General features: G+C 43.5%; 1 protein-coding gene across 5 annotated transcripts in view; it reads left to right on the top strand.

Moving 5' to 3' along the window:
* Positions 1-25,585, top strand: part of FSTL4 (follistatin like 4) — a 607,080-nt gene that overhangs the window by 129,347 nt on the left and 452,148 nt on the right. For 4 of the 5 annotated variants that reach the window (XM_037801903.1, XM_037801900.1, XM_037801901.1 and 1 more), the window contains exons 1-2: positions 5,217-5,447; positions 13,199-13,335. In XM_037801903.1, the coding sequence (XP_037657831.1) occupies positions 13,210-13,335 (126 nt within the window). In that variant the 5' untranslated portion in view covers positions 5,217-5,447; positions 13,199-13,209. Of the gene's footprint in view, positions 1-5,216; positions 5,448-13,198; positions 13,336-25,585 lie in introns of those variants that run through there. The other variant, XM_037801899.1, reaches the window with a different exon arrangement.

The raw sequence follows: 25,585 nt of genomic DNA, 5'->3' as shown, positions 1-25,585 counted from the left end.
CAAACAGGCCCAGGTTCAAATCCTAGCTCTGTCACTTGCCAGCCGAATTTCCTTAGATACATTGCTTAACTTCTCACAGCTTAATTTATAAAATGGGGATCTTACAGGGTTGTTGTGAGGATTAAGTGAAACAATACTTAGAAAGAGCTAAGCCCAGGGCTCAATGCATAGTTTGCAATCAATAAATGTTAGCTAGCTGCTGACAGATGGCAGTGGTTATAATAGTGGGTTAGACATGACTTTGTACCTCTCAAGAGCCAAACAACTGGCTTCCCTGCTTTCACTCTTGTCCCCAGACACTATCTGCCCTACCCAGTCGATTCTTTATAGACAGCCAGGGTGGCCTGTTAAAAACATACAGCAGATCATGTCATTCTTCTGCTCAAAACCCTCCAATGGCTCCCATTATACCTAAAATCAGAACTAAAGTCTTCATCACAGGCCTTCAGGGCCCTTTGTGATCTTGCCCTTGCCAACTCTCGCCCAGATCACTCTACTTAGCCACATTGGTCTATACTGGTCCTGGATCACATCCAACCAGTTTCTACATCATGTTCTTTACACTTGCCATGCCTTCTGCCTGAATGCTCTCCTCACCATATCTTCTTCTATCTCATCTCTTTATTCATTCATGTCTCTGCTCTGAGTACATCCTCAGAGAGAACTTTGTCGTCTACTTCGTCGTCTGCCCTCTTGAAAATAGTCATTACTCTTACTTTCAGTTACTCCTTTTATTAGCCTGAATCCTCTAGGAAACAGAACCTGAGGCAAAAGCATATGAGCTAACTTTGGGGGGTGGGGTGCGGCAGGGCAGCTACAATCCCAGGGATCAGGAGTGAGGGAAAAAATGGAAGAACAGCAGAATAGAAGAAAGAGCAAATACTGAGTAGGCTACAGCTTTTGTGACAAGTATAGCTCCATGCTTGCTCTCCAGGGATATTTTCAAAGAGGATGTAGGGAGCACTACATGCCAGTACAGACTATCTAGGCAAGGTCTGGAAGCTTCCTTCTATGCCCCATAACCTGTTGGTCAAAGTCTACCCCTTGGGCATTAACTTCCCCACACCTCTGAGGTGCATCAGCCGCTCCAGCAGCCTCTGGGGAAGCCAGAGGCTCATAGGTCCAGGCATGGAGCCTAGTCTCTCCCACCTGTTGGTGTCACATGCAGGGTTCCTTGATCTGAGGTGGTGACAGTAACAAAGGCAACCTGGCTTTAAGTTGATAGGGTCACTCTGGCCAGGAAGCAAGGCAAGCAGTCAAAGCACTGGTGGTAGGGGTTAGAGAGTGGGAGGGCAGGGAAGTTAGTGTGGCTACTCAGATCTGGGGTGGCAAATAAACGAAGCCCAGGACAGTCTTACAGATCTTCATCTTGCTTAGTACTCTGTATAGCACTTAAAATGACCCAAGATGCTTTTTTATATTTGTTTGGATGGAATACATATTCACAAGAACGGGAACTCCATGAGGACAGCAATAGTAGGTACTCAACTTTTGAATGATCCTTTTTTTTAGATTGTCATATTATTTTACCACTCGATAACAATGAGTTGAAAGACAGGGTCATGATAAAAATTTGTGTTTGTGTTTCCCTTTTGAATGAAGGAAGTTGCCCCCCATCCCTGCACTCCCCTTTTAACATCCTCCCTTGTTCACCCCTCTCCCCAGTCTAGAGTAGGATGTGATACTCTGGCTTGGAGGTCTGATCCACTCATCAAAAATTCCTCCTTGTGCATATAGCATCCTTAGAGGAACAGAGCTAATTTCCGCCTGTTATCAGTGCCTTCCTTAGGCCCCTGTGCCATCAATTTATCCCTTGTGAGTTTGATAGGACTTTTATCTCCAGAACAATACCACAGTGAAGGGCTTTATTGTTTACCTCCCTCCACCTTTATCTCGCACAACCCCCTTTCCATCATCTCGTCTTCTCATTCATCCCAACTTCTTAATTAAAATTCCTACTCTACACCCTTCTTCATTACCTTGAAAAATTTCCCAAATCACAGTTACTTCTGGGATGAATATCTTACTTATCTCCATGCTGGCTGCTTTTCTCCCTAACTGAAAGTTAAAAACACTAATTTCTGAGTATCATTTTAAGTCCAGACTTTGACTTTACTGCCTATGTTCCCTCATTTGATCCTTAATTTCTGGATGATTAAATGAATCATCATTTAAGATACCAGTATTGATATTAGACTTTAACATCACAGCTCTTTTTAGATCAGAGTAGCCCTGACTTCAATAAATACTAGCAAAATATAGGTGTTGGCTTTTAGAATTCAAAATGACCTTCGAGTTCATGTAGTCACGCCACCCACTCCACCGTCCCCAACTACCAGGTGCGGGATGAGGAAACTAGCCCCAGCAGGGGAGCCATTCACCCAGGCTCATCCAGCCAGACAGGGGCAGAGCCAGGAGAGGGACCCCGTTCTTGTGCCTCCCTGCCCAGTGCTCTCCTCAAGAAACTGCATTATTTGGACAGGCAGCACAATGTTAAATTGTGCAAGATGGGAAGACCGTCCCTGCCTTTTCCCACCTTTTCACATGATCTCCCAGTCTGGCCTCTAACTGGTATTTCTGGGCCCTGCCTGAACAGTCTATTGCTGACCCACAGCTAGTGATGGGAGAAGTTTTGGTTGAATCTGAAGGAAGTGATCTTTTTCTTCCCTGTCCCTAAGACTGTGCCATCTCTGTGTTTCCTTATGTCCAACTTTAATCTAAAACTACCTGTAGGGAACACACATTGTTTGGCAGCAGCTTTTCATCATATGGCTGTGCTTTTGGTAAGAATAGAATTGGGAAAAAAAAAAAAGTTTATAACTGGTAAAGTAAAAAAAGAAAATTGGAGTATTTTAAAACATTTTGATCATGTAAAAGTACATTGATAATTTCCTTTTGTGTGTCACTGAATCTGCCTAAACTACTCACCAATAATTTCAAGGGGAGGTGATGGTAATCTGAAACTTTGATTCCTTTTAGTTTCCCCATTCCAAACTCGCTAAATTATGTGCAATCAGAACTCAAACAATTTTTTTGCCAGGCATCCAAGTTGGCTACTGAGAAATCAGTATATTTGCAAGTTCTGAAACAACATTTCAGGCACACTCCAAAGTTCTCTTGGTGAAATCTAGCCTATTTTCTAATTCAGGGAATATTTTTAAACCAAGAATCACTCTGAGAGGTGAAAATGTAGAGCAATTCAAAGAGGTGTCAAGGTCTACTAACATCTGATGGTGCTTCCCCAGAGGCTTGTTTTATTTCGTCATTCACACTTCACCTTTTTTTTTAAATTCCAAGGTGACTTTAAATTCCACTCTTATTTTGTGCACTGTAGTCACAATAGCTCACTTCAGATGTTAGCATTATCTCTAAGTGATATTCTGTACATCTGGTTTGCAGCAGCTACATTCCCCCTCTTCTTTGGGAAGCAGAGGAAGTTTATGGAAGTTCAGCCCCTGCTTGTGTCATTAAACAGCTATTTCTGATCTCGGTCAATCTACAAACACTGACTTACATATGACTCTGAGTTATTAACAACAAATACCCAAAGTCCTGCCTTGATTATGTAAAACAGGGCCACTAGGGCTGACTCAGGGACTTTGTGCAGACAGCTGAGAATAGAGAACTCTGCTTTCCCCAAATACCTTAAAGTCTGGGAGGGGCGGGGAATGCAGCCTCTGAGCGCTGGAGTTCTATCTTGACCACAGGCTTAGAGCTAAATTTCAGAGGAAGGCACACCACATTCCCAAACTTCTCTGCTTCACCACCCCCTATACCCCCTGCCACTCCTGTCTTTCTTTTCCTTTTCTCTAGATGCCTTCTCTTCCCCAATCCAGCTGCAGAGAATCTGGCCTCCAGCCAGCCTCAGAGGCTCGGTCCTGGGTGGCCTTGGTGGCCTTGGCAAAGATTCATGGTCAAATCTGTAAAAGCATCATGCCTGCCAGTGCCCAGGGCCACGGAGGATGGAGCAACCTTGATCTTTCTGAGCACAAATCATGGCATCCATATAGGAAGTCATAGCAGACCACCACCAGGAAGTCACCCACCCCTTCATTTTACAGCGAGGGAAACTGACACCTATTGCAAAGAGATGACTGGCTCTGGATTACCCAGCTGGGCAGTGGTAGAGGGAGGCCTAGATCCCAGACAGAAAGTTGTGTGAAGGCGGGGACTATACTGGCCCCATCCACTGCTGTTTCTCCAGCACCTAGCCCAGTGCCTGGTGCATAGGAGGGGCTCAGTTAATATCTGTTGAAGGAAAGAACAAATGCCATGCTGCTTCTTGTACATCAGCTTTCCTTTATTCTTCACCTTATCCCACTATTTAATTAGCCTCATCCTCAGAGAAGTCCTTCTGTAAGAAAACTGATGGGGGCATGAACAGGACGGGGACTCACCTGCTGCCCACACAGTGAAGCAGGGGGCAGTCCCCAGAAAGGCTCCTACTCCTCAGTCACCACTGGCCTGGCTAGGGTTTCCCTCCTAAGCAGGATGCCAGATTGGGCTAAAGTATTACCATTTTGGGGGAGGCTAGTTATTACCATGGTATTATACAACACCACTGATCTCTAGACTTGTTACTAAAAGCAAAATGACCATTGGGTTGGGGCCCCCAAAATGTCACTGTGACTGTGCCTGCCAGGACCCCATAAAATTCTGCAGTTGGGAAAGGAGAGACTCAGAAGAGAGAAATAAAAAAAACTTTGTTCCTTCGTAGGTTGCTGGCTCTCCATGGAGGTGAAGGGTCACCTGACTTTGCCTCCAGGGACAGCTTTCTCAGTGTCCTGGTCCTCCTGGTCTCTACAAGCAATGGCCAGGGATTGAGACCGATTGTGCGCCTTGAGAGCACAACCCGGGGAACCTGGACGGGGAAGGAGACCCGAAGAGAAGAGAGGAGGGGTGTGTATGTGTACGTGTTTGTGTGTGTGTGTGCGTGTCTGTGTATGTGTGGTGGGGGTGGCAGGAGGGAGTATCTCCTGCCCACTTACACGCGCATCAGAAGCTGGAGCGCTTTCCCCCTCCCCGCGCGGGTGCCGAGCTCCGCACCTCCCCGCCCCGTACCTCCCCCGCGCTCCCGGGAGCCGTGGCTCCGGGCGTGCGCGCCCCGCCGCTCCGCGTACCTGCCGCGAGCCCAGCGCGGCTCTGAACCGGCCGGCGGGCGGGCGGCGCGCACAGGTGGTGGCGATTGGGTAGGCGGGGTCCGGAGGGTGACGTCACGGGCTCTGGTCCCGGCGGCAGAAATAGGGCAGCCGCCGCGGCGGTGGCACAGCAGCGGCAACGCGGCTCAGGAAGCTGGAGCAGCGACAGCCTCCAGCGCGCCCCGGACCAGCCGACAGCCAGAGGGACAGACTGAAGGACGCGGAGCCGGGTCGCCACCGCCGCCACGGGACGCTCCAGCCCTCCAGTGTCCGGCTACCTGGTCTTCCCTTAGGCCCTGGCTGCTTCAGGTAGGAGGGCGCCGTTCCCGAGTGGGAGCCGGGAGGTGCCAAGCGGCTGCGGCCACCAACCGGTCCCGCTGCGCCCCACTGGGGTCCCGGCGCCGGCGGCCCCGCGTCTCGCTGCAGGGTCCGGCGCGGGCGCTCCTGGCGGCTGCGCGGCTTCACTGCCTGCTCTGGGAGAGCCAAGTTTGCCCGTCTGGCCGCAGGCTGGGCTCGGCAGGGCTGCCCCAGTCTGGGCTAGGACCCGGGTAAAGGCTTGGGTGCTTAGGCTCGTGGCTAAGGTCTGCGGTGGGACTTGGAGTGACCGGAGTGGCGGACGAAGCGCGACGCAGAATCGCTTGGGCAGAGCTGCCCTCCCTGGGAGCGTGCAGGCGCCGCTCTTGGGCTCCGGACGCTGAGCGGCTTGGTGGAGCCAGGCGGGCGGCGGCTCCTCGGCTCGGACCCGTGCCCTTGGCTCTGGGCCCGGCGCGCGGCGGGTGCCCTCAGCCCTCATCCCTCATCCGCTTCGGTTTTGCAAGGAAACTTGCTTCTCCGCTGCAGCCCCAAGGACCCTCTGCGCCTCTCCTGGCCCTCACTACCCGGAGGTTCGCCGCGTCTTGGGCTGAGCGCTTGGGCTCCCGCCGGAAGGCTGGGGAGGAGGTTACCTGAGCGACAACCCAGCTCCGGGCAGCTATTAGGAGCGAGTGGCCAGTGTGACCCTCTGGGGAGTTTTCAGGGAGCAAATTGTTCTGGGGTCGTTCGGGCCGGGGGCTTGGTCCTTGGAGAGCATTGTAATGTAGGTGATCTTCGTCCCCTCTTTGCTCTAGCAAAGAAAAGAAACCTGTTCCAAGTTTTGGGGGGACTTAGGGGATGCAGATAGCGCTCCGCTTTGGGTACGCGTCGCCTCGAGTTTTGGAGCTAGCTTAGCGCGAGCCTGAGGGGATCCCTGTAGCTGACAAAGTGGCGCCCAGCGCGGGTTCGCCCGAGGCCTGCCACCTGAGGACTTCGGCGCCTGCAACTCTTGCAGGAGCAGAAACCCTCTGGAAGCTGTAGGGTTCTAGCAGTGCCCTGAACCTGGCCGGCATCCGTGCCGAGCGTCCGTCTCCCGGAAGTTCTGGGGACCTGGTGGAGTTGGGCACTTCTGGTTCTGTGTCATCTGCCGGGAGAGTTGGTCCCTCGATGCGCTGTCCAGCCGACCTCGCTCCTGATAACTGTCCCTGACACAGATGAATAGCGCTGCCGCAGCCTCTCCTCCGGTCCCCTCTAGGTGTCGCTTCCGCCGAGGTTTCTGGCTTTGGTCTGTTTCTTAAATTTGCTGCAAACCTGTGCACCAGGAATTGTATTCGATGGGTCCCCGAGATACAAACATCCGCCCATGTTCTCTGGGCCAAACGTAAACAGAATTTCAATAGGAGGTGGCGAGGTAACTGTTAGTCAAAGCCTGCATGGGTCTGTATCACAATTTGTGAGGGAAGGGGAGGGATCTGGAAGAAATTAGGACTTTTCTCAATTTTTTTTTCCTACCACCAGGCTTAGGGGAAACCAGAGATGACTTCTAACAGTGACCTCTTAATTCTGAAGTGGTTTCTGAGCTTGTCCCTCCTGGCTCCCAGTGCAGACTCTTGTCTGGGCAGTGGTCAGGTAGAGAAGAGGGTCTCATCTGGTTGGCAAATGGAGTGAGTGAGGTGATTTCTGTGACACCAGAACCCCAGAAAGCCTCGGTCTGTGCCTCAGACTGAAGACGTGAGCTGCTTCTGACAGGACCCATGGCTGCTTCCCCTTGTAGTTCTGTGAGATAGAGCCAGAGCAGCTTCAGTAGACCATTTCTGTTTAGAAGTACTCAGCTGAATGTTGGCTTTCTTCCTTCCATCCTTGGGGGGAAAAAAAACCCTCCCCCTCAAGACTTCAGATTGAGCCAAAGGTCATACAAGAAAATAATTGACTTTGATGTAATGTATTAAAATTGCTCATTGAAATTGTTCCAGTGGGTTTTTCTCTTTTAGAATTTTATGGTCACTCTCAGTTTTTGATAATTCCAGGGAGGCTCTTTTTCCTCCAGAGAGGGGACAGTTTATCCTTCTGGGCATTGGGAGAACTTTTAACCCTTTCTTTTGTTGTGCCCTGGAGGTGGATAAGAGAGGGAGAGGTTGGGTGTTTTCTATCTTGACCAATCAATCGGGATCTTTCTTCTACTAGGGATGGTAAGATTCATTCCTTCCTTCCTTCCTTCCTTCCTTCCTTCCTTCCTTCCTTTCTTCCTTCCTTCTTTCCATTTGGCGTGACCTTCATATTGTGATCTTTTGTTCGACTTAACACTATATTGCAGAAACCAGCATTAAAGAGTCAGAATTTCATAAAATTCATCTCAGTTCCTACCTTGCTTTTTTTGTTATTTCTCTTCAAACTCACTCCTTTCACGGTGCTTATATGTGGCCAATCGTGTGGTTCTTAATTTAATGAAATTAGACACTCATTTCACGAGCACATCTTTCCTTGCATTTGCTACTGCCTACTGCATAACACAAGGCATGGGATTTCAACTAAAACAAAATTACAGTTGCAAGAATGTGGTACTTAAGAGTCATAATCTGAATGCTGGAAGGATGAGGGTTAGTGGAAATTATAATGTATTGGGGGTGGAATGAGAGAGAGAGAGAGTGTTAAACTTCATGATAAATAGGAATGCCATAGATTTATACACTGCACTTAGAATAATTTAGGCATCTCATTTATCAAATGTTGGAAGAGTTAACCAAATATAGAGTAGATAATTAATAGGAAATGCAATTTAAATTCATTGTGGCTTGCTACACGGTTAGCCTGATATATTTCCATGTCTAATTTCACTGGGTTGATATTTTAGGGACTATCTTATGAATTTTGAACCCCTTTCTTTTTATCGCTAAAACACTCACAAATCAAAACTAGGGTCCTTAACCTCTCAGAAGAAAGTACCATATGGCCTTCTGGTTTATAGTTGGGATTTGATATAGCTTGAATTTTTCCTTTTTAATATTGGACATACCTGCAGAAAAGAACTGCAGGGTTTTGTGGTCCCAGTTGATTTCTACTTGTTGGTTGTGGACATCCCAGGTAGAAAATGCACAGCCATCTAAAGTAATTTTCAAGAGCACACACTTGTTCAGTTAGAAGGGTTGGTTACGCAGGTGCCTCAGGTTCATGATCTTACTGTTCGTCAAGGCTGGGTTCTGTCCCTTGGTTCTGCCAAATCATCTTCATAAATTTCTGTCCCAGTGGTTTCAAAGAGAAGCTATTTCTGTGCGGCTAATTTGTCATCGCTGGCAATGTTACCATGTCTTAGGAAAGGGGCTGGGTAAGAGAACGGGTGAACAATCTCCCCAAAATTCCAAAGGTCTGAAGCCCTACCCTTCCAAACAGGGCTGGTTCTTGGAGGAGAAAAATGTAGTTTGTATTAAACCCATTGCCAATGCTTCTCTCTGGCCTCTAACCCTTTCTGTAAAGAAAGCTTACATACTGTTATGGTTCTCTGGGTAGGATAGGGATTTTGAAATTTTCATATTAGTATCTATTTTCACCCTAGCAAATTACCTGCTAATGTTTAAAACTTTCTTTAAAAAGCAAGTCAGTATTTGGAATGTTATATCATACTAATTTGGTATACTGCTATATTTTAAAATACACATAAATAGTAGCTCATATAATAACACCAGAAAAGCCTGCGGTTTTCCCAGATTGGGGCTAGGAGATCTGATAGTGCTCCTCCAGCATTGAAAAAAAGCTAAGTTGTCAATCTAAACAGAGGATGCAAACACATTCTGTGCTTAATGTTATGCAGCGCAACAGTTGCCTAGGGGTTAGGATGCCTGGGTTTCATTCCAGGTCCGGCCACTGACTTGGCTCCAAATCTTAAGTGAATTAATCTTCTGGGCCTTTAGTGTCCTTTCTATGCAGCAGCCGGGCCAGCACGTGATTCTCCTGACCATGGGGAATGATGGGGCACAGGTGGGAAGCCACGCAGGCAGCAGTGGTGCAGCTGTCTTTGAAACCAGATGTCTTAAATAACAAGTGATTGTACTTCATGTGTTGTTCGAAAGAAAATGTTGTCCCAGCTTTGTAGATGAGGACAATCTCAGGTAGATTTATAGCCACCCTCAGGACTCAAGCATGGATTAAATGATGCTTGTAAACCTAAATTGATCTCAAAAGGAGCTCTAGGTTGGAAAAGAGGGTTGCAGCCTTATTGGTAGCACCTTCCCATTTCTTAAATGGAACGTTCATGTATTTTCCTCTATCTGAAGGCCAGTGGGGCTATTTGAATTTGAGGAATAATTAATTTAATTGATTATCTTCCCTGCAAAGTGACTGTATTTACCAGGCTGTGCTCCCCATGAGCTGAGGGGCATCCTTGCTGCCCAGAATTCTGTGCATCTTCTCATGGTTTCTTTTTTTTCAACCATGTTTTTTTTTCCTTTGACCAATCAAGGAGCAGCAATGAGGGCTGAGCAGAGCATGCTGAGTGGCCCCATCCTGGGGTGCCGAGGATGAGCAGGTTGACTGTTGTGCATCCCCAAGCCCTGCATCTTCGGCCTCGGTAGGAGCATGAAAACTAGGAGTGAAGCTCTAGGCAGCTTTCAGAGGAAAGGAGAGGCTTGGGGCTCAGGACTCCTGTCTTTCTCGCTTAGTCACTGTGTAGATTTCCCCCCATCAAAATAAAAAGAACTTTTTATCAAAATAAAATACCAGCAAGTACTGAGAGGCAGCATATGGTGAGGGCTGAGAGCACAAACGTCGAGCCCACCTGCTTAGCATGGAATCCCAGCTCTGCCACTTATTTGCCATGTGGCCTTGGCAAGATATTTTGTCTCTCTGTGACCTTGTCTCCTCTGTCATCTGACTATGGGGGTAATCACTGCTCTCCTCATAGAGCAGAAATGAGGACTATGACTTAATAACTGTAAAGCATTTAGAACAGTGCCTGACATATAGTAATTGCTGTATGTGTTAACCAAATAGTTACTATTCAGTTATTAGAGAGCTCATCAAAATCAGTTTAGACCCAATATTAATTCTTTTTTTAATGAACCAAACTATCATAAAACTTGCATTATAAATTTTTAAGCCGTGACTGCTGTAGATATCATGGATTGCCAATCACTGTGAGTAAAAGTAACATCTAAGACGTATCTGTGGTACAAGTGGAGTTGGATCTAATGCTGGCCAAACTGGGATAAACTTTATAAAGTAAAATATTTGGCTTAGTTCATGTGTTTCCAAATTCTAAAAGAAGATCTTTTTTTTTCCCCCAAATAAAATCTCATGGGGAACCACAACACAAACCAGATAAAAGCATGGACACCTATGGAGTAGGGCTGGGGCTCCCAGAAACACAACTCATAAAACAGCTGGTTTAATGCCAGAAGTTTCTGTGTATCATCTTAAATTAAGTGATTTGGTGCTCACTAAAATAGCCATGGAAATGAATGGATTTTATTTTGATGCTATCCATTAAAAATAAAACATCAAACACAAGTGGCCTTGTGTTACTAAGCAAACTGAAAATTAAATACTTGATCTTATGCCTTGGAAATTTAATAACTCTGGGAATTGACATCTGTACTTTTAACTAGAATAACTTTTGATTTTCTTGCTATTCTTAGTTTATTTAGGCTACAAGGCATGGAAAGGAAGAAAAACAAATCTTTAGTATGTGTGCTTACCCACAGACAATGTTTGATAGCAGATGAGTAGGGAAGAAAGAATAAAAGTAGGTTGGGAAGAAATGGCTTTCTAGCTCCAGCTTGAGTATTGTTGTTGGTTTTTAAAAAACCTCACAATCCAGGAGCTGCCTTCTGCAGTGTCTCTGGAACCTGACTCTGCCTTCAGAAAAGAATAATTTATGGAGAGTAAGGAGTTGCCCTAATTTATTTGAGAAAAACCAGGAGGGGAAAAGACATTTTTATTCTCTTTGGATCCTGAATGTGACTTTTCACTCCTCCCCATCTGTGTGAGAACTCATACAACCCTACTCAAGCACAGCCCTAGCTTGAGCACTGGATCGGGAGTCCAGATGTGGGTGGCTGCCTTCACTGCTCCCGCACAAAGTTGTACGTCCTGGCTCAATCCTGCCTTCCTGGGAGTGCTGTGCAGGTGCTGATGGTGGCAAGGCTGTGACCATCAGATTATATTTACCAGCCACATGGACTCTTTCCTCAGCAGCTCTGGCCTTGCCAGCAGATGTCAAAAATGAACGACTGAAGAAACAGGTAGGAGCCAGAGCCTATGGACTCTTTAAAATAAGGAGACACCTTCTCTTGAAAGGCAGTCATACGTTTTAAGCTTGCCATTTCATAGGCCAGTGTTATCTGTTCACAATTTTTAGTCTGACTTCTCTTCCCTGTCGGTATTTCTGTCTCAAGCCAAAGCATAAAGCAAATCTGGAGTGGCAGCTGTGTTAGGATGTGACAGGCAGCCAAAGGAAACCTGGAATGTAGGAGGAGTGCATTTGTTAGCCCTCATCTCAGCACTGAGTGACTGTGTGACCCCCACCTTGGTCTAGAATAGTGCACCCCCAAAGCTATTGACTATGGGAGTGAGTAGGAGTGGATACCTCAAACAAGCCATAAGGTTCTTCAAGCAGTGAGTTGTTTCTGACTTGAAGGCCTGCTCTGTACAGCTGTAGGCCAGGCCATAGGGGGTGCTGGCCTGCAAGAAACTCTGCCTCTGCATCTCCCAGCCATGATCACGATGCAGTGTGCACTGCACATAATTACATACTAAATTGCAGGGTATACACAGACATCAGTAATCCCTAAAGTTTCCTTGACCAAGAGTCATAGTTTTGCCTGGTAAGTTCTATCTGGCTATGCTTCATAGACACAGATCCTGAAACCAAGACTGGAATGTTTGCAGTGGAAGCCAAAGAAACACACACAAAATAAGCACAGCTAATTGGATATGTGAAAGAGCCCATGTCTTCATTCCCTTAGCACATTGCCTAGCATGTGATTTGCACTTGCATATTTGTTTCAAGAATAGATCCTTAGTTTCTTCATCTATAGAATTATTTGGTCACTTTGAATTGCTCATTTCTTGTTTTCAAGTGAGTTTAAGGAGACTGTTATTGATTTATCTTACTGGATGATTTTAGGATCACTTACTCAATTGTGTATAACATGGAGACCCAGTGTAACATTATTAGAAATGGGAAAGACTTAAAAGTTATTGAAATTCTGTTATCTATTGGATACTTGGATTCTGCTATAAGAATGATTGATCTTGAAACTAAAAATTGGACCCCCAAATGCCATTTTGGATGTTCATTAGCATGTAAATTGAGACATTAGCTACAAATGGGGTGCCACAGATTTAATGTAATTCCTTATTAACACCTATTGAACATTAATTGTGTGCCAGGTCCCAAACGCTTTCTGAGGAAACTGAAGCATGGATATATGGTAACCTAACAGAGGTGACCTAGCTCTCTCACCCTGGTTTGTGGCAGGTGGCATTTCAAGTAGATTTCTGTATAACATTTAGTATTGATAGTATGCTCACTGTGTGTCCGACTGGCTCCTTCAGTCCTCACAACAGCCCTGTGAGGTATGTATTGTTGCCCCCACTTTAGAGATGAGTAAACAGGCTCAGAAATAATGTAACATCTCCAAAAAGAACAGAAAGGGTGGTACCAGGATATAAACTGAGGTTTAACTGATTCTGCAGTGCAAGTGTTAACCAACCATGTCACGACTTGCTATACATTTGCAATGTTTAGTTCTGAGCATTTGTCATCTTCTCAACAGACTCAACAAAAATGAAGCCAGGAGGCTTTTGGCTGCATCTTGCTCTGCTTGGGGCCTCCCTGCCAGCTGCGCTGGGATGGATGGACCCAGGAACCAGCAGAGGCCTGAACGCCAGAGTCGGGGAGTTGCATGTAGAGGTATGGTCAAATAATGGCTGTTGTGGCATTTCAAATTCATTGCTTTTCAGTGTTACAGCAATCTGATTTCTAACCACCTCCCGAGCCGCCCTTAGTTGAAATCAATCAGACTGCAGAATGAATTAAAATTGTAGTCCCTTTTTGGTGGGGGACAGAAGGAAGCAACATGTGTTGATATGGACGGGAGGTTTATACCATGACATAATGGCTCTATAACCTCCCAAATAGTGAAAATGTAGTCTAAAACCAAGCTTTAGTTGGCATGGTTTGTCTTCCACAAAGACCCTCAAGAGAACGGCTTTTCTGTGTATTTAATAAAGCTCTGAAAAAGCAGACTAATTGGTGGAGCACACCCATGTGAATTAATGAAGTGTTTTAATTATGAAATGTGTTTTAAAAGGAATGAGCTACTTTTCAGGCATATGGATACAGATAAATATAGACTTTTCAGATATATAGAGCCGGGCTGAGAAAAAGCTGGCAAGCAGGGCTCCTAAGGGAGCTCCCTTTAATGAATAGATATGAGTGATTAATGGCATGTCAGGTTTATATAAATACTTCAGAAGTGCTTGAAAAACTTGTTCTCAAATTCTTCCCTGGAGAGTCTCGATATACTGCTAATTGCTTACTGAACTCTGGTCTTAAGTATGAAAAGGATTCATAAACTGCAACCTGGCCCTGCTCAAGGCAGCAGGCTCCCTGAATTTGTGGCTCATGAGGGATGCAGTTTTGCTGCAGAAAGTGTTTCCTATATGCTGCACCTTAGGGAATGACTACATCCTTTCATTAAAACCACCTGGGATTTGCTTTCTGATGTGATGAATACTAAATTCTTATCAGAGCGCTTTTCAGGACATTTTTACTTCTATTGTCTTCTTTGCTGCATACCCTGCTCCTTTTCTCCTGTTTCCTGTCCTGAGGAATGAGAAATAAAAATTGCCTCAGAAAGTCAACATTACCAATGAGTGAATAATGATACACAGTGTAGGGTAAGATTATTGTATTATTTGACCAAAAGATATGACTTCTCTTTCATTATTACTTAATTATAATGCAATCCCAAACCTACAAACATTACTCTTCAGGGAGCTTCAGAAGTAATTTAATGTGCACTTTTCCTGCTGAAGTTAGTGTGGCTTCCTTTGTGGTGAGCAGATAATTAAATAGAAACACTATCTCTCACATCTAAATCCATGAAGGATGCAACTTAATGCTCTTTTGAAAGAGTCTGGAGGCTGAGCTGCCAGCATTTCCCATGTGGGAATGGCTTAATCGGTACACTCATATCCATACAGTGGGAAAATGATCACTTAAATCCTACAAATATGATGTTGAATATTTCATAGCAAAGCTCATTGGCCCATGGTTTTAAATCACTTGTTTCAATTAATAGAGTAAAGCCAATAAAGGTGAAATTTAGCCGTAGGTAAATTGAAAGTAAGTTAATATCAAACTAGGGCCTCTTTATCTTAGCTGTCAACACCCTAATACTTTGTGTATCAACAACAAATGCTCTAATTCTGAGTAAGTGAGGTTTTTGGTGTTTTCCGGTTTCTGTTTTTGGGGATTGTTTTGCTTTTTACACCCATGGAGGATAGAGCCCAGGAGATGCTGTTGCCTCCCAGGTCCAGGAATTTGCTGCTGCAAGGAAAGAAAGTGATGACTCTGCAACCTCCAGAATACAGTAACAACTGCCCTATTGATCAAATTATCTTTACTATAGATTTAGTTTTTGCAAAGTGTTGTAATTTCTTCTCATTGAATCTGCTTATATCAATGATTAAATGAGATGATGATAGTGTGAAGGGGCCTAGAACATAGGGTGGGTACAGTAAATGTTTAGATAGAGAGAGCAGAGCATTTATATTTAACTGATTTGTTAGCTGACCTTGAGCACACTCCGTGCATGGCCCCTCCACGTCCTTGCTCAGTGGGTCCTCCTGCCTAGGATGCTGTCCCTTTCCACATGTCTGAATCCTCCCCTTCTCCAAGGCCCAGCTCTGGTTCCTACCTTTCCTCTAGAACCTACTTTGACCACTCTTGGTCACACTGGTTTCTTTCTCTGAACTCCTAAACCCTCCTAAATATTTTTTCTTACTTTTGTATTTTTATTTGACATTTGAATGATGCTCATCTTATTTATCTTTCTTTTCCTTACATTGTTTACTCAATTTATGAGCAGAATAAAGGTTCGCTGTGTTTTTAAGTGAGTTGCTACTTATGCAAAATTCAGTACTGCTCATAAAGTCACCCTGGTGCTTTCAAATTGAGACTAGACCATCAAGTATTTAGGTGTGTGACATACCTCCCTGCATGGCAGGTTCATTTCCAGTAGGCACACGAATGGTTTCTCCAGCAATCCTGTAAGGCAGCTTGTAGGCCAGGCTGGCCTTGTCTTATCAAAATTGAGATAGTCCTTATGTGCGTAGGTTCTTGATAGTCCTTCTTTGAGTTGTAGTTATAAATGTCTATATGTCACAGTCTAAAACATATTAAACTCTTTTAACAGTACATTCAGATAGTCTTATTTTCTAGAAGAGTCAAAACCAACACTTTACAAAAAAAAGAAAAAAAACTTTCAGGAACTAAATGTTAAAATGTTCTCTGTGTGTTTTCTTCCTGATAGTAACACTTGACAAAATATTCAGTGACTTATGATTTTTACTTTAAAGTACTTGGAAAACATTAATAAGATTTGACTTGTCTTTAAAGTTATACCAATTGCTTGAGTGGCCTCAGGGTAAAATAAGAGTTAAATGACCAATTCCTATGTGTTTGCAGATTTTTAAAGTAAAAGGAGCAAGTGTGAATTTTGTTAAATTAGTGTTTTATGTACAAAGACTGCAGCTGAAATAGCTTTGAGGAGTTTACCATTTTTCAAATATAGATAAAAAGAAATGTAGCTGGGTGGAGTGTCTCTAATGAGAGTTGAGATTGGTAGAAGGTGGCCTAGAATACTAATGCAATTCTGAATTCTCAGAAAATAATTCTGAGAAATACAATTGAAGTTGTGAAATATAGTTACGTTTTTCCCCTTTCCTTTATACTCAGCTGCCCCCCCCCCCTCCCTTGGAACACAGACATTTGTGGGAATGGTCCTTCCTTTGGCCCTGGGTGCCGGAGTTTTACCAACTCACTGGGGCTCTGGAACTGAATGGCTGCCCTCACAAAACCTTCAAGCATTTACTTAACTTTTTCTAAATTACTCTTTCCCGTAGTATCTAGTTATGTAAGAGACAACGGTCAATGTTAATACTGGTTCCTTCTTAAATTTGTTGGTGTTGTATGCCTCAAAGCTTACTGGCCCAAGATGTGCTTTGAGGCCTGCCATTGTATGTTTTCAACATTGGCAAACTCCCTTATAGGAAAGTATTTGAGGAAAATATATGTAGGTGGTACCAGTTACCCTAAGCACAGCTCCCCTCCTCCCTAACCCAGGGGTCCGCCTAAGCAAGCATTGATCCTTCCCTGGTTGCCTGACCCTTTCCCCTTTTCACCCTTGCTGGCCCCAGCACAGACTGCAGACACGGGCACTGCTATTCCCTGCAAGGCGGCTTCTCACTGCCGAGACTTTAAATACACTCTGGCTTCTCTCTGCATTGGGAGGGCATTCAGGGGTACTTGGGCTGCTAAGGCTGGGCGTTAATTTTTTTAAATAATTGTTTTTTCTTATTAAATGTCATAGTTCTCACAAATCTTGCTGAATTTAAGGCAATGCCTCCCCCACCCTCCAGTCTTTTTCTAGTAAGGCTCTTCTCTCTCCCCATGTCCCCGATTCTCCTTTGGGGACCAGTGATTACTGGGGAGCAGCAGCTTAAATACCACAGGCATGTGGGTTTGAGGTCTTCCCATTGGCATCCCTCCTCACTCCCCACTCCATTTGTGCGTGTGGAGAAAACACACACTCTCCTTCACTGTGGACAGGCAGGTCCATGCTGTACCCTTGGCATTTTCTTAAGCCTCATCAGAAATGCAGGCCTGTATGCATCTCTTTTTTTTTTTTTTTTTTTTTTTTTTTTTAATCATCATTTTATTGAGATATATTCACATACCACGCAGTCATACAAAACAAATTGTACTTTCGATTGTTTACAGTACCATTACATAGTTGTACATTCATCACCTAAATCAATCCCTGACACCTTCATTAGCACACACACAAAAATAACAAGAATAATAATTAGAGTGAAAAAGAGCAATTGAAGTAAAAAAGAACACTGGGTACCTTTGTCTGTTTGTTTCCTTCCCCTACTTTTCTACACATCGATCCATAAACTAGACAAAGTGGAGTTTGGTCCTTATGGCATTCCCAATCCCACTGTCACCCCTCATAAGCTACATTTTTATACAACTGTCTTCGAGATTCATGGGTTCTGGGTTGTAGTTTAATAGTTTCAGGTATCCACCACCAGCTACCCCAATTCTTTAGAACCTAAAAAAGGTTGTCTAAAGTGTGCATAAGAGTGCCCACCAGAGTGATCTCTCGGCTCGTTTTGGAATCTCTCTGCCACTGAAGCTTATTTCATTTCCTTTCACATCCCCCTTTTGGTCAAGAAGATGTTCTCCATCCCACGATGCCGGGTCTACATTCCTCCCCGGGAGTCATATTCCACGTTGCCAGGGAGATTCACTTCCCTGGGTGTCTGATCCCACGTAGGGGGGAGGGCAGTGATTTCACCTTTCAAGTTGGCTTAGCCAGAGAGAGAGGGCCACATCTGAGCAACAAAGAGGCATTCAGGAGGAGACTCTTAGGCACAAATACAGGGAGGCCTAGCCCCTCCTTTGCAGCAACCGTCTTCCCAAGGGTAAAAATTATGGTAGAGGGCTCAACCCATCAAACCACCAGTCCCCTATGTCTGTGGTCATGTTAGCAACCATGGAGGTGGGGTAGGCGAATACCCCTGCATTCTCCACAGGCTCCTCAAGGGGGCACTACATCGTTTTTTTTTTTTTTTTTTTTTCCTTGTTTGTCTTTTTTCTTTTTTTTTTTTTTTTTTAACTTTCCCTTCTTTTTTCAAATCAACTGTATGAAAAAAAAAGTTAAAAAGAAAACAAACATACAATAAAAGAACATTTCAAAGAGACCATAGCAAGGGAGTAAGAAAAAGACAACTAACCTAAGATAACTGCTTAACTTCCAACATGTTCCTACTTTACCCCAAGAAAGTTACATACTATAGCAACATTTCAGTGAACTTGTTCCTACTACATCCATCAGAAATTAACAGACCATAGTCATTTCTGGGCATCCCCAGAACGTTAAATAGCTTATCTGTTCTTCTTGGATTATTGTTCCCCCTTCCTTAATTGCTCTCTACTGCTAATTCCCCTACATTCTACATTATAAACCATTTGTTTTACATTTTTCAAAGTTCACATTAGTGGTAGCATATAATATTTCTCTTTTTGTGCCTGGCTTATTTCGCTCAGCATTATGTCTTCAAGGTTCATCCATGTTGTCATATGTTTCACCAGATCGTTCCTTCTTACTGCCGCGTAGTATTCCATCGTGTGTATATACCACATTTTATTTATCCACTCATCTGTTGATGGACATTTGGGTTGTTTCCATCTCTTGGCAATTGTGAATAATGCTGCTATGAACATTGGCGTGCAGATATCTGATCGTGTCACTGCTTTCCGATCTTCCGGGTATATACCGAGAAGTGCAATCGCTGGATCGAATGGTAGCTCTATCTCTAGTTTTCTAAGGAACTGCCAGACTGACTTCCAGAGTGGCTGAACCATTATACAGTCCCACCAACAATGAATAAGAGTTCCAATTTCTCCACATCCCCTCCAGCATTTGTAGTTTCCTGTTTGTTTAATGGCAGCCATTCTAACCGGTGTTAGATGGTATCTCATTGTGGTCTTAATTTGCATCTCTCTAATAGCTAGTGAAGCTGAACATTTTTTCATGTGTTTCTTGGCCATTTGTATTTCCTCTTCAGAGAACTGTCTTTTCATATCTTTTGCCCATTTTATAATTGGGCTGTCTGTACTATTGTCATTGAGTTGTAGGATTTCTTTATATATGCAAGATATCAGTCTTTTGTCAGATACATGGTTTCCAAAAATTTTTTCCCATTGAGTTGGCTGCCTCTTTACCTTTTTGAGAAATTCCTTTGAGGTGCAGAAACTTCTAAGCTTGAGGAGTTCCCATTTATCTATTTTCTCTTTTGTTGCTTGTGCTTTGGGTGTAAAGTCTAGGAAGTGGCCTCCTAATACAAGGTCTTGAAGATGTTTTCCTACATTATCTTCTAGGAGTTTAATGGTACTTTCTTTTATATTGAGATCTTTGGTCCATTTTGAGTTAATTTTTGTGTAGGGGGTGAGGTAGGGGTCCTCTTTCATTCTTTTGGATATGGATATCCAACTCTCCCAGCCCCATTTGTTGAAAAGACCATTATGGCTCAGTTCGGTGACTTTGGGGGCCTTATCAAAGATCAGTCGGCCATAGATCTGAGGGTCTATCTCTGAATTCTCAATTCGATACCATTGATCTATATGTCTATCTTTGTGCCAGTACCATGCTGTTTTGGCAACTGTGGCTTTATAATAAGCTTCAAAGTCAGGGAGTGTAAGTCCTCCCACTTCGTTTTTCTTTTTTAAAGTGTCTTTAGCAATTCGAGGCATCTTCCCTTTCCAAATAAATTTGATAACTAGCTTTTCCAAGTCTGCAAAGTAGGTTGTTGGAATTTTGATTGGGATTGCATTGAATCTGTAGATGAGTTTGGGTAGAATTGACATCTTAATGACATTTAGCCTTCCTATCCATGAACATGGAATATTTTTCCATCTTTTAAGGTCCCCTTCTATTTCTTTTAGTAGAGTTATGTAGTTTTCTTTGTATAGGTCTTTTACATCTTTGGTTAAGTTTATTCCTAGGTACTTGATTTTTTTAGTTGCTATTGAAAATGGTATCTTTTTCTTGAGTGTCTCTTCAGTTTGTTCATTTCTAGCATATAGAAACATTACTGACTTATGTGCATTAATCTTGTATCCCGCTACTTTGCTAAATTTGTTTATTAGCTCTAGTAGGTGTATCGTTGATTTCTCAGGGTTTTCTAGATATAAGATCATATCATCTGCAAACAATGAGAGTTTTACTTCTTCTTTTCCAATTTGGATGCCTTTTATTTCTTTGTCTTGCCGGATTGCCCTGGCTAGCACTTCCAGCACAATGTTGAATAACAGTGGTGACAGCGGGCATCCTTGTCTTGTTCCTGATCTTAGAGGGAAGGCTTTCAGTCTCTCACCATTGAGTACTATGCTGGCTGTGGGTTTTTCATATATGCTGTTTATCATGTTGAGGAAGTTTCCTTCAATTCCTACCTTTTGAAGTGTTTTTATCAAAAACGGATGTTGGATTTTGTCAAATGCTTTTTCAGCATCTATTGAGATGATCAATTGATTTTTCCCTTTCGAGTTTTTAATGTGTTGTAATACATTGATTGTTTTTCTTATGTTGAACCATCCTTGCATGCCTGGAATGAACCCCACTTGGTCATGGTGTATGATTTTTTTAATGTGTCTTTGGATTCGATTTGCAAGTATTTTGTTGAGGATTTTTGCATCTATATTCATTAGGGAGATTGGCCGGTAGTTTTCCTTTTTTGTAGCATCTTTGCCTGGTTTTGGTATTAGATTGATGTTAGCTTCATAAAATGAATTAGGTAGTGTTCCATTTTTTTCAATGTTTTGAAAGAGTTTGAGTAAGATTGCTGTCAGTTCTTTCTGGAAAGTTTGGTAGAATTCCCCTGTGAAGCCATCTGGCCCTGGGCATTTATTTGTGGGAAGATTTTTGATGACTGATTGGATCTCTTTGCTTGTGATGGGTTGGTTGAGGTCTTCTATTTCTTCTCTGGTCAGTCTAGGTTGTTCATATGTTTCCAGGAAATTGTCCATTTCTTCTACATTATCCAGTTTGTTGCCATACAGTTGTTCATAATATCCTCTTATAATTTTTTTAATTTCTTCAGGATCTGCAGTTATGTCACCTTTTTCATTCATTATTTTGTTTATATGGGTCTTCTCTCTTTTTGATTTTGTCAGTCTAGCTAGGGGCTTGTCAATCTTGTTGATCTTCTCAAAGAACCAACTTTTGGTGATATTTATCCTTTCTATTGTTTTTTTGTTCTCTATGTCATTTATTTCTGCTTTAATCCTTGTTATTTCTTTTCTTGTACTTCGTTTAGGATTGGTTTGCTGTTCATTTTCTAGCTTCTTCAGTTGATCCATTAGTTCTTTGATTTTGCCTCTTTCTTCCTTTTTAATATATGCGTTTAGTGCTATAAATTTTCCCCTTAGCACTGCTTTTGCTGCATCCCATAGGTTTTGGTATGTTGTGTTCTCATTTTCATTCGTCTCTATATATTTAGCAATTTCTCTTGCTATTTCTTCTTTAACCCACTGATTGTTTAGGAGTGTGTTGTTTAACCTCCAGGTATTTGTGAATTTTCTAAGTCTCTGATGGTTATTGACTTCTAATTGTATTCCATTGTGGTCAGAGAATGTGCTTTGAATAATTTCAATCTTTTTAAATTTATTGAGGCTTGTTTTATGTCCCAGCATATGATCTATTCTGGAGAAAGTTCCGTGAGCACTAGAAAAGTATGTGTATCCTGTTGATTTGGGATGTAATGTCCTGTAGATGTCTGTTAAATCTAATTCATTTATCAGATTGTTTAGGTTTTCAATTTCCTTATTGGTCTTCTGTCTGGTTGATCTATCTATAGGAGAGAGTGATGTGTTGAAGTCTCCCACAATTATTGTGGAAACATCAATTGCTTCCTTTAGTTTTGCCAATGTTTCTCTCATGTATTTTGTGGCACCTTGATTGGGTGCATAGACATTTACGATTGTTATTTCTTCTTGCTGAATTGCCCCTTTTATTAGTATGTAGTGGCCTTCTTTGTCTCTCAAAACATCCCTGCATTTGAAGTCTATTTTATCTGAGATTAATACTGCTACACCTGCTTTCTTTTGGCTGTAGCTTGCATGAAATATTTTTTTCCATCCTTTCACTTTCAGTTTCTTTGTGTCCCTGTGTCTAAGATGAGTCTCTTGTATGCAACATATTGATGGTTCATTTTTTTTGATCCATTCTGCGAATCTATATCTTTTAATTGGGGAGTTTAATCCATTTACATTCAACGTTAAAACCGTGAAGGCATTTCTTGAATCGGCCATCTTATCCTTTGGATTATGTTTGCCATATTTTTCCCTCTCTCTATTAATATCCTTTATTGTACCCATACCGAATCTCTTTAGTACTGAACCTTTCTCCAAGTCTCTCTGTCCTGTCTTTGTTTCTCTGTCTGTAGGGCTCCCTTTAGTATCTCCAGTAGGGCAGGTCTCTTGTTAGCAAATTCTCTCAGCATTTCTTTGTCTGTGAAAAATTTAAGCTCTCCCTCAAATTTGAAGGAGAGCTTTGCTGGATAAAGTATTCTTGGCTGGAAATTCCTCTCACTCAGAATTTTAAATATATCGTGCCACTGCCTTCTTGCCTCCATGGTGGCTGCTGAGTAGTCACTACTTAGTCTTATGCTGTTTCCTTTGTATGTGGTGAATTGCTTTTCTCTTGCTGCTTTCAGAACTTGCTCCTTCTCTTCTATGTTTGACAGTGTGATCAGTATATGTCTCGGAGTGGGTTTTTTTGGATTTATTCTATTTGGAGTTCGCTGAGCATTTATGATTTGTGTATTTATGTTGTTTAGAAGATTTGGGAAGTTTTCCCCAACAATTTCTTTGAATACTCTTCCTAGACCTTTACCCTTTTCTTCCCCTTCTGGGACACCAATGAGTCTTATATTCGGACGTTTCATATTATCTATCATATCCCTGAGGTCCATTTCGAGTTTTTCAATTTTTTTCCCCATTCTTTCTTTTATGTTTTCATTTTCCATTCTGTCATCTTCCAGGTCACTGATTCGTTGTTCAACTTCCTCTAGTCTTGTACTATGAGTGTCCAGAATCTTTTTAATTTGGTCAACAGTTTCTTTAATTTCCATAAGATCATCCATTTTTTTATTTAGTCTTGCAATGTCTTCTTTATGCTCTTCTAGGGTCTTCTTGATTTCCTTCATATCCCGTACTAGGGTCTCATTGTTCATCTTTAGTTCTTTGAGTAGCTGCTCTAGGTGTGTCTCTTCTGGTCTTTTGATTTGGGTGCTTGGGCTTGGGTTATCCATATCGTCTGGTTTTTTCATATGCTTTATAATTTTCTGTTGTTTTTGGCCTCGTGGCATTTGCTGACCTTGATAGGGTTCTTTTAGGGTTTGTAGACCAGTTGAAGTCCTTATCTCTAATTTATCAGATCTACAGCTTCGTGGAGTACACTTTCTCTAACTAACCAGCAGGTGGCGTCCACGAGCCACCTGTTCTCCACAAGCCAGATCTCCCCTGCTTAGCCTTTTTGGTGAGTGGGGGAGTGAGTCTTGTGGGGCCCAATTGGTGTCCCAAGCTTGCGTGTGTAGTTGGTGTTGCCTGCCCTGTATGTGGGGCGTGTTTCTGGGCAGTCGGGGAGGGGGGGTGGCCCTAACAATCAAATCTCCCTGATGATCCTAGAGTTTTAAAGCTACTGCAATAGTCTAATCCTTCAGTTCAGTCCTGCCACAGTTTGTCTCTGCCACTGACCCACAAGTCTTTGGTATTGGCGTATGGCTCCTGAGACTTGCAAGTGGGCCCCTCTTCCAGGCTGTGCACCCCGGGTCCTCTGTTGAGGGATGACTGTGCTATGTCGCAGGTGAGTGCCGTCCCCCCAGGGCAGTTCTGGGCTGCTGGGCTGTGTTGGGAGGCTCCCAGTCTGCTCAAATGATGGCTGAATGGGGCTCTGTTAATTCACACTGCTCCCCCTTCCCAGCTCTGGGACATTCAGCTGAGGTTGCAGGGAAGGCTAATGTCCACGCCCAGTTTTGTGGTGTGTGCCTGTTATTTGAAGCACTTCCGTCACACTGGGTTGTCTGGGGCAGCTCTGGGCTATGGGGCTGGCGATGGGCAGGAGTGTTTCCTGTCCACCAGGATGGTGGCTGTGAGCGGACACCCCCCTTTTCTTGGGAAGTTGTGTTGTTTAGTGAATTTTCTCAGCCACTGGATTATTGCCTTTTGTCTCAGAGCTCTCTTAGTTCTGCTCTTGACTTGACGTGCCCAAATTTCAATTCTTTGAAGCTTTCTGTATTGAGCTTCTTAGAGTAATTGTTTTAGAAAAAGCAAAAAGGATTTAAAAAAAAAAAAAAACAACAAAAAAAAAAAACGGCCCTCCTCAGAGATCTAATGGGTTATTGAAATGCTAATAGACAAAGCAACCAGGGCCGTTAAGGAAAAGTGCCCAGGGCAGAGAGATCAGCCTTGCTTCGGGATTTGCATATGCGCCTCAAGGCCTGATCTCCGCCCTTCCCCTTTCTGTGTTCACCAGAACTCCAAAAATCCTCTGCTTTTATTTTGGAGTTTTTCGTGTTGTTTTTTTTCTATGCCTGTCTCCTCTCTGCTGGGCTGGCTGCTCTCAGAGTCTCTGGTGTCTGGCCTCAGTCTATCTATGGTTGGAGTTTGAATCAGTAGAATGAGTTTCCGGTAAGAGCAGCCACTGCAATTCTCCCTTCTCCTTCCCGGAGCTGACAGCCCCTCCTCCCCCGGGACTGAGCCTGGCAGGGAGGGGCGCGGGTCCCCTGGCCGCAAAAACTTACAGATTTTGCTGATCTCAGCAGTTCCACGTTTTCATGAGTGTTGTATGAAGTATGCCCAAAGACAGATTGCTCTGTGGTGTCCAGTCCACGCAGTTCCTGGCTTTTTACCTACTTTCCTGGAGGAGTAACTAAAACATACAGCTCACCAGTCTGCCATCTTGTCCCGCCTCCTGTATGCATCTCTTAAGTGTGTTTTCTGCAGTACTCCTCCTAAATACTCACTGTTGAGAACTCCGGCATTTGACTTGCTTTCAAAGAAGATGAAGCTCAGAGTGACATCTCTCAGCAGGAGGCAATGCTGGTCCTTCTCCCAGGGCCCTGGATTTCTGGGACCACCTGCACCCCTTTAATGAGGATCCAGGATTTCTGCTGCAGGTGTGGTTCTGGCAGGTGAGGGGAGAGCTGTGTCTTCTCTGGGCCCAGACACTCAACTGTGGCGCTCTGCTGATTATTCCATGTCAGAGAATATGGATTTTCATTTCTCCTATAAACATGGGAAAGTCCCTCTGCAGACCTGTTAGTAACTCTACAATTGTCAAAGTGGAGGTTGGTAGCAAATATTCCAA

This window comes from Choloepus didactylus, chromosome 13 (genome assembly GCF_015220235.1).
Source record: "Choloepus didactylus isolate mChoDid1 chromosome 13, mChoDid1.pri, whole genome shotgun sequence".
In the NCBI taxonomy this organism is placed as follows: Eukaryota; Metazoa; Chordata; class Mammalia; order Pilosa; family Megalonychidae; genus Choloepus; species Choloepus didactylus.
Note: the sequence above shows the minus strand (reverse complement) of the source record. Positions and strands in the feature narration are given on the sequence as shown.